We start from the raw sequence: 9,460 nt of genomic DNA, 5'->3' as shown, positions 1-9,460 counted from the left end.
GTGGAGCTGGAGCCGATTGAAAAGGCAAAGGAACTGGACAGGCAGAACCGGATTATTCAAAGCGGAATTAGAGCAGAGCATGGGGGTGGCTGGACCGCGCTGAAAACGCTCCCGTGATGGCTGAAACCCCCCAAAATCTGGGTTTTTAGCAGCCAGCCGAGGGACAGCCCGTAAATCAGGCCGTGGCGAGGGCTAAAGGGCGAGGAGCGCTGGATGCAGGCGCAGCTCCCTCGGTGCCCGGCTGCAGGAATGTCCCGGTCCCACTTGTGATTGGCTGCGGGATGCCGGAGTCAGTTTTCACGGGGGCTGATCAAAAAGTTCCCTTTGGCTCTCCGAAGTCGCTGTCTGAGCTGAGGCATCGGCTGCAGGAGGCCGGGCGCTCTCCCATTCCTCGGGAAAACTGCTTCGGTGGGATGAGAGCGCTTCTCCCTCCGAGGGAAGCCAGCCGAGGACGGGCGCCGAGGAGCCGTGCTGCCGCTTTCCCCCCCCGAGCCGGGCTCAGCAGCCATCCCTTCTGGCATGCGTCTGGTCCCTGAGGATACGATGTCTCAGTACTCCACCAACTTCCTGCTGCTGCCCATTCCGGAGTACCCCGTGCTGGACTGTGCGCCCAACAAAATCCTCAAGCTCGTGGTGCTGGGCGGCAGCAGCGTGGGCAAGACAGGTAAGTCCCAGGTGTGTTCCCTGCTTTTGCTTGCAGCTGCACTTCCGAGCTCCTTCGCTCCCCAGGCAGACCCAAAACTGTGACATTTGGTGCAGCTTAACTGTCCCAATGTACCTTTTTTCTTTGTTTTTTAAAGAAATGTACAGGATGATTTGTGAGGCAGATGTGCTGTCGCTGTGTGAGCAGCCAGCGCGAGCCAGCAGCGAGTTTTGTACGCACAAAAGTGTTCTGCTTGGTTCTATGCGGTTTTGTGCAAGTTATTTAGCTGTGGCTAAATTTGCACACCCCAAAAGTGGGGCTGGTGGTTTTTATCCTCCTGCTGTAAATGTTTTATGCTCAGCAGACAAATCACAGCGTGCGAGACGTGCGTTTATTATTCCCCAAAGGAGAGGGGAAGAAAAGAGGGTAAAGAGAGCATTTGAATGTATGGTCCATGATTTCAGGAACTATTAAGAGCAAATCAGATTTATTACATCTGTGGCTCCATGGGATTCAGCAAAATGTTTGATTGTTTTGGCTTTGAAGCAGCCACATCTTCATATTATTTTTAACTAGTTTGTTGAAGACAAAGCTGCACAGGCAGTTTCATCTAAGGGTGCTCAAGGGTGACCCAGTATCACTGTAAGAAAAATCATTGCTTGAAATGAAATCTATGATAACAGTTGTTTGCAGAATAAGCCATTTTATTTAATTATTAATTGTTTTTGCAAGTTACTAGGAGTCTGCTGAGATCAAAGCACTACAGGAATACAAGTTACTGGTGCCATGATGGGGTTTAAGTGTTTTATCAAGGAAAAAAAGGGTTCTAAGCAAAGAGTTTAAGAAAGCAGCTCAGGTTAAGGTGAAGAAGAAGGCCCAGGGTGCTGCAGCACGACCCAAGTGTGCAGAGCACATGGAGTTTGTTTGCTGGGTGTGATTAGATATCACTAATGGGTTTCAGGAGGGTTTTTAAGGCTAGAGAGAAACATTCCATCCATCAGCCTCACTTTTTGTATGACATAAAATGCTTAAATTTGGATTAGTTGCAATCTGCTGGCTTGCTACTCTTTTTCTAAATTATTTCAGAGCAAAGCACAGATTGTTTTACCTGCGATCCCAGGGAAACAACCTCCCTATCCCACGCTGAGCTGCCACCCTGAATCTGAGGGCTCCTTTCCAACACAAGCTGTGAAAAACTCTGTATTGGGTATCCCAGCCTGGCCCCAGATCTTTGTCTGTGAGCGTTGAGAGCAGCATTTGCAGAATAACATGTGAGCAATCCAGAGATGAACTCGGTCTGTGTGAGACTCCTCCCTGCAGGAAGATGTTACACATGTTGTGCAAGGATGGATCTGGTTTCTCATTAAGGACCCATCTTTTTCTCATTGTTTTGCAGCCCTGGTCGTGCGCTTTCTCACAAAGAGATTTATTGGGGACTACGAAGCCAACACCGGTGAGTTCTGCTCTCCCCAGCAGCACTGCAGAGAGTTGGAAAATAAATCCACTCTGTTTTGTGACTGGTGCACATTACAGGAGAGCCAAGTGGTGTTAGGTGTCCATAAGGTGCATATTTTCAGTTAATAGCCTCAAGCTATGAAAGCCATAAATCAAAGGCTCATTATTTATGATCCTTTCAGCTGGTTTTTTCCCCCAAGTTGATGGAAAAGGATCAGAGTAAAAGGTTTGCTTGGGGACATACCTATACTGAAACACAGGCTCAAGGAACAACCCACACATCAGCTAAACCACAAAACCCCAATGCTGCTCCCCCTGCAAGCCCAGGGAAGGCAGAGGAATTCCAAAGGGTGTAAAAGGAAGTTCAGAACTTTTTCTGTGCATTCCCTTTTTTTTTCAGGGGCTATTATAACCAGGGAGACTTTGAAATTGAAGTCTTTCCGTAAGACAAGCAAAGCAACCATTCATTCCTTGTTTAATCCAGAGGGAGTGTTCATGTGAACTGTTTCATTCAGACTCTGATTTGGCCAGGGTTGTAGGATGGATCCATGCTCACCCCTACTGCACATCTCACACATTGGGCGCCTCACAGCTTTGGGGTGAAGGTGGGCAGGGCTGAAAAAATGCTTCACTTTGGAGGTGCTTGCTGAGCTCAGGATGAGCAGGGAAGGAGGGAGCAGCACAGGATCCTTTGATCTGAGGAAACACAATCTCAAAGCTCCTCCTTCCAGCTCCCCATCACTGACCCCAAGTAACCCCGATGGTTGGCTGCACTTTTGCTCCTTCTTTTCTGTCACCTCTTCTCCGGGAGGTTGTACATCAAGTGAGACCTGGGAGCTGTGCAGGGACTGCTGCCAGAGCAGTGCTGGGAGCCACATGCTTTTCTCATTAAGTTCCCGGGCCCACGGCCGTGCTGCAGGAGAAGGGAATATGGCAGCAATATGGAACAGGTGGTGGTGCCTTTGGGATCACTCAGCAATGCTTCTCCTTGTTCCAGGCATCATCAGGCAGAGCAGGGGCAGTGCCTGGCAGCACCTGCTCTTTGTTCTGTGGGGCGTCATGGAATGGGAATAAGGAGTTGTCTGGTCTTGGTGCAGGGGTGCAGGATCTTCCCATGAAATCATCTTTACAGCTTAAAATCTGATCTGTTTTAAAATACAAAATTAATCCCACCAGGGCTGGATCCCCTCACAGTATTAAACCATGATATGATAATATTGGATTCAGTGCTAAATTCCCTTGTGTTGAAAATGTTCTATGAGCTCAGACTCTTTTCCACTGGAATAAAATCACTTGTTCCCTTGAAACAAAGCAGATTTTCAGAAGTGAGGGCATTACTGTCACTAGCTGGGCTCCCTGTTAATCTGAATTCCTTACTCTCCAGTGGGTGGATTTGTCCACGTTTGACATTGTTCTGGAGGCAGCAGCGACAATTGTACTGGGGCAAGACAGAAGGGCTGTACACAGCAGCTGTGGATTAGCATTTCTTCACACCCCCACGTGACTTGTGTTAAGTTCTGAAGAAAAATGATGATGGTATCAACCTCTGGAGCTGTCCTTGTCACAGCCACAGAGAGCTCAGAAGATCAAGACTTAAATTTTCATTGCCACTTAGCTCACACTGCAGTAACAAAATAAAGTTCAAGCCTAGGATAGCAGGGGTTAGATCAGAGCTGGATCAGGCCTAGGTGGGTAGAACTGGCACTTGGCTGTGAATATGTGTCCTCCAGACTAACCAAAGTCAGGTTTCAAGTGTCCAGTCTTTGGGGATTTCAACCAAACTCTGCTAAAATCACACAAACCCCAAAGAGCACCTGGGGGATTCACACACAGTCACTCACTCTGTGTCCAAAACTGGAGCACTTTCCTTTTTTAAAGGCACTCAGAAAAATGCAGTAGGAAACACTCACTCCTTTCACAGACCACACCTGGATGTCTTAGTTTGACATCATAAGATGTGAACTGCACTTATATTTAAAGTTCATATGGATTGAAAACCTGAATGGGATTTATGTGCCCACTTTGAGTATGTGACTCAATGCCAAGTGGCCCTTTCCCAGCCCCCAGGCTGGCTGTACACTCAGAACATGTCCCCACACAGCAAACACAGCCTCACTTTACTGAGCAAACAGCCACACAAACACTCCAGGGCTGTTCACTTTTCTACAGGCAGCTCCACATCCCAAACCTCAAAACTCTGGATTTCTACAGTCCCGTTTTGCCTTCCCTTTGTATTTTGGTTCCCTGTTACAGTCCCTGACTAACGATGTTCCTTCTCCACCAGGTGCTTTGTATTCCAGGAAGTTCACCATAGATGGGGAGCAGATCTCTCTGCAGGTGCAGGATACTCCCTTTGTCTCACTGGAGGTAAAACCACTGCTCTGTGCTTTTCAACACACTTCTTGTCTCATGTTTGTTGCCAGCACTTCCATCTGCAATTAACTCCACTTAGCAGCAGGAAAACACCCAGGCTCAAACCCAAGACTAATCAAAGTACCTTAAACTTCACCAAAATGAGCTCTTGAAGGTGTTAAATCAGGTTCCTTCAGCACTAAGTCAAAATTAAAACAAATCTCTTTCCAACACACTTCTGAACAGCAGTAAAATCACAATCTGTCTCACTCCTTGGTTGTTTTATTTTCTGTCAAGTGGTTTCTGTCCCTGCATGGCAGAAAACTCACCTGCCCAGAGGCCCAGCTGGCTCAGCTTGGACCTTCCTCCACACCCAAAGTCTCTCAGATTTAGAGAAGTGTTTCTTTCCAAGGGGCCAGGCCTCCCCAGCAGTTGTCATTTCCAGCTATGGTGCTTTGCACTGCTTTCCTTACTTGGGTTTTAAATGTAATTAATTCCTTTTTTTTTTTTAAGGTGTTAGCATTTATCACACTCCTTTTTCTCACAGTGTTTTAGATAGTTGGACTCGATGATAGTAAAGATCTTTTCCAATCTTAATGGTTCTATGGTTCTATTACATTCTAGATTTAATAGTTTACTAGGAGCCTCTTTCTAGAAATACTTTTCCAAGCAGGATTTATGATGTCTCTCCTTGAAGATCTGCTTCACATGCAGAACAAGAGGATGAAAATAGTGTCAAAGCAGCAGGAAATGTAGTGAAATTTGGGGTTACATGAATGGTGGAAATCACAAGAGACTGATAATTGCAATTTCATAATAGAATTAGTCATTCTCATTGCACCACCGAGCATAACCTTCTAGGTGTGGCCTTAACCTCAGTCTAAACTTAGACTTGGCCGAATAAAGGTCAGGATGGGAACACCACCTTCTCTCCTCGTGTGGCAGGCTGCTCCTGGACAGCTCTGCACCCCCAGTTTCACCTGCACAGCCCCACGTGTGCATTTCTGTGCTGTAGGACTCTTCCATCCTGAGTTTACAGAACGGGATGAGCGAAGCTCCTGCAGTTCCCATTTCCAGCTGCTCTCATGACTGGAAGTGGATTGAAGGGGAAAGCTTTGCTCAAGTCCCACTCTCTGCTGTGCTGGGGTGCACAGAGCAGAGGGCAGGAGCCCTCATTTGTTCTGGACACTCAGAAGCAAACAAAAGCTGCAGTGGAAGCTCTCCAAATATTCAAGTGGGATTTAACTGCACAAAGGCCTTTGCCAGCTTGCCCTGCAAAGAGGAGCTGTGGGGGGTGATTGGGCACCACTGGGATTGCCTGATAAACACTTAACAAAGGGAATCCCCTCTCTCTCTGCTGTCCCATGGAGAAAGGAGGGAGTGGAATAATTTAACTCCCTTTTCCAGACCCAATAGATGCTGTTTTCCTGTTTAAATTAATACTGTGCCCTATAGTCCAGTGACTCTAGAGCTGCACGAAGTTTAGTCAAGCCAGAAGCTGAGGTTTCTTAGTCAGAAATGATCTTAATTTAATTAAGAAAGAGTTTCATTTTCTTTGTCCATGTCCAAGGTCTGTGCTGTCCCAAGATCTCCCACAGACATGCTTATCTCACCCTGTATGTGTTTGCTTCAAATGATGTATGCAATAATTGAAGAGACTGTGTCAGAACAGGTTAAGACTGAGAAAAGGTTGGACTTTTTATCAAAATCCTTAAGGAAGAGAGTTTCCTGCACTCTGCAGGCAGAGCACAGCATTTCAGGAGGAAATCATGTGGAAACCCTCGGGATTCAAGCCCCCAGAGATGTGAAAGTGTAAGAGAGAAACAGAAGCAGATGAGTGGCTTTGTTGGGTGATTCATTGCTGCTTGGCCTATACACTGCAAACGCCTGTGTGTTTCAAAATTCATTCTGGAGCAGAGATTTCCATTTAAAAAGTAGCCTTTGGTTTCCTGAATAAAGCATTCCTCTTGGGATTATCCATCCCTCTCACTCCTGGGTGGGCCTAGCTGGAGTAACAGAGAATTTCTGCTCATTAGGGCTTTCTGAATGTGCACCTTCTCCAAACCCATTTTCAGGGCTTGCCAGTGCAATTAGTTGCTTTTTTTGCCATGAAAGGGTTTTGCTGGTGAAAAGATGCTTCCAGGACATGGAGAGTGGCTAATTATCCCCAGACTGGCTACAACCCAGACCCCAACAGTGCAAATTGCCCTTCTTCCCACAGCCTGCCCCGGCCTGGCTGGAGTTCACTCTCATTAACCTTTCCAAACAAGCTGCTGGGCAGGATCCCTCTTCATCATCCTGTGTTGGGCTTTGGGGTTTGAGTGTTTTGGGGAGCATCTGATAAGCAATTTCACTGCTCACAGTGAAATTTCAGTGAGCTGGCAAAGGCAAAGAACCTCAAGGTGTGATGAGCCAGTGTCTCTGGGGGCAATAATGAAATATTTATGAAGGGCATTTGGTTGGCAGAACTCCTGAGGAAAGTTTTAAGCTGAATTTACACTCTGACCCTTCAGAAATTCTACTTCCTCCTTCTCTCAGAAGAGCTTGTCAGTAGTTCTTCTTTTACTGTCTGATCTACCAGAGGAAAACGGATCAGTTTTACTCATTGTTTTCCACCTCTGCTTTCTGAAGTTGGGCTTTATAATTCATAAATAAAAGTGATCTAAATAAATGATTCTAAATAAAAGTGATCTGTTTGGGGAGAGTGCTGAGCACTAAATTCTGTTAAAACTAATGTCAGTATGTATTCTGTAGATTAATAGATAATGGAACATGTTTTCTCTTAGTCTTACCGAAGTTGATGAAAATTTCTTGGGTAGAATTTAGCAATAATCAAAATTTGAGCTCTGTATTTGTGATGTTGAACTCCCCTTAAAATAACGCAATTTCTACCAGCTTCATGAAGAGCTGTACACAGAATATGCTTGTTGGATATAAAAAAAAAAAATTACAGCGTTCCAGAAATGCTGTAATATTGACAGGAATGTCAGTTCTTCCAGACCAAGCATGGCTGCAGCAGGCATCTCCCTCTCTGGCTGGGTTATCCCTATCCCAGCAGGGATAACAAAGAGGAGAGGATTAGCTGGAAATAGCTTCCTCTTGACAAACGAGCTGATCTCTTTTAAAGCCCACAGTGTTGTACTCAGCTTTGTAATCCCAGTGCTGGTGGTTGCTGGGGCTCTAAATAGGAGTGGTGATGGAATCAACAAATGTGTGACCTGCAAAACATGATATAAACCCATCCTGCTCTGCAAATTACCAATGGGATTGCACCTGATCTTGAGTTGTGGTCATTGGTTCTTTGTAGCAAATCGCTTTTTTCAAAATAACTTTGACTATCCGGAGACCTGCAAGGCAGGAAAACCTGGCAGGCTTCACCAGACAGAGTTAGTGAGAGCCTCTGTCCATGGAGACATTGAATAAAGGATTGGAAAAAGCCCTCAAAGTCACCTTGGGGGACAACTGTTCACTTGTCACAGTGTGACAAACCTGATGGATTTTTAATGATCTCACTGTGCCCATCACAATTTCATCCACAATAAGAGTGTGAGTTTCTGACTGGTTGGGTACAAGAGAATATAGAACTAACTTTTCAAAGCAGTATTTTGGCTCTTCAACCAATTTGCTCTGACCCCTCTCCACTCCACATTACTGCTTTCCTGCAGTGTGGGATCACAGAATCATGGAATCACTGAGGTTGGAAAAGACCTCCAGGACTGAGTCCGACCCGTGACCAATCTCCACCTTGTCCCCAGCCCAAAGCTCTGAGTGCCACATCCAGGGATGCAGGGATGGGGACTCCAACACCTCCCTGGTAGCCCCTTCCAATGTCCAATCACCCTTTCCATGAAGAAATTCCTCCTGATATCCAACCTAAACCTCCCCTGGTGCAGCTTGAGGCTGTTTCCTCTTGTCCTGTCACTGGGAGCAGAGCCTGGCCCACACTTGGCTGCAACCTCCTTTCAGGGAGCTGTAGGGAGTGAAAGGTCCCCCCTGAACCTCCTTTTGCCCAGGCTGGACAACCTGGCACAGTGTCACCAACACTGAGAATTCCACTGGGACATCCAGAGAGGCTCCTGGCTGTACTTTAACAAACAGCCCCATGTTCAAACTGAGCTCTGTCTGGGGCTCTTTGCTCTCTCTGCTCCCTGCTCCGTGTTTCCTAACACCCAAATCCTGTTGTTTTGCAGGACGACACCGACACCATCTGCTGCCAGGAGCAGATAAACCGCTCCATCTACTGGGCCGACGGCTTCGTGTTCGTTTATTCCATCACGGACTACGAGAGCTTCCGTGTGCTGCGGCCCCTGCACCAGCACATCCGCAGGATCCACCCCAACGCCAACATCCCCCTGCTGCTCATGGCCAACAAGGGCGACCTGCTGCGGGCCAGGCAGGTGTCCTCCAAGGAAGGGCTGCAGCTGGCCAGCGAGCTGGCCGGGACCTACTGCGAGGTGTCGGCGCGGGAGAACTGCGAGGGCGTGCACGAGGCCTTCCAGCAGCTGTGCCAGGAGCTCAGCAGGAGCAGTGGCAGCTGCAATGGTGAGAAGAGGAGAGGTCTCCACCTCGTCCGGCCCAAGTCGCCCAACATGCAGGACTTGAAGAGGCGTTTGAAGCAGGCTCTGACTTCCAAAGGCAAATCGGGCACCACGCTTTGATGCGGTCGGCGGGAATTGCGTTCCAGAGCCCTGGATAAAAAGGGCAACAAGCTGGGAAGAAGGGGCATCAATTCAGCTGTCAGGCTGTGTGAGAGACTCTCCCATTTTGTCTTCACGTCTTCCTCAAAAAGCCCCTGCTCATTCAGCAAAGGAACTCGCAGGGTTTGCTCTCTGGGGCAGGAATTTCGAAACTGTGGTTTAAAAAAGAGGTTGTCCCAAATTATTTCTTTTTTTTTCTTTTGAACGGGGTGCGGTCAAATATCTTAGTGTTAAAAAGTGGGGTTTGTTAATGAGAACAATGAAATCCTGCTTTTAAGAGATGTGACTCCCCTTGGGAATGGTTGTATTCCCA

At 47.1% G+C, this 9,460-nt stretch overlaps 1 protein-coding gene across 1 annotated transcript; it reads left to right on the top strand.

The window, feature by feature from the left end:
• Positions 1–519: 519 nt before the first annotated feature.
• Positions 520–9,108, top strand: LOC309577574 (ras-like protein family member 11A-like; the record flags this gene model as incomplete). Its single annotated transcript, XM_082289701.1, has 4 exons — positions 520–664; positions 2,040–2,096; positions 4,383–4,465; positions 8,641–9,108. The coding sequence occupies 4 exons, from the start codon at positions 520–522 to the stop codon at positions 9,106–9,108; spliced, it is 753 nt and encodes a 250-aa protein (XP_082145827.1).
• Positions 9,109–9,460: the final 352 nt, after the last annotated feature.

Source organism: Coloeus monedula (assembly GCF_965178545.1).
Source record: "Coloeus monedula genome assembly, chromosome: 12".
NCBI lineage: Eukaryota > Metazoa > Chordata > Aves > Passeriformes > Corvidae > Coloeus > Coloeus monedula.
Note: the sequence above shows the minus strand (reverse complement) of the source record. Positions and strands in the feature narration are given on the sequence as shown.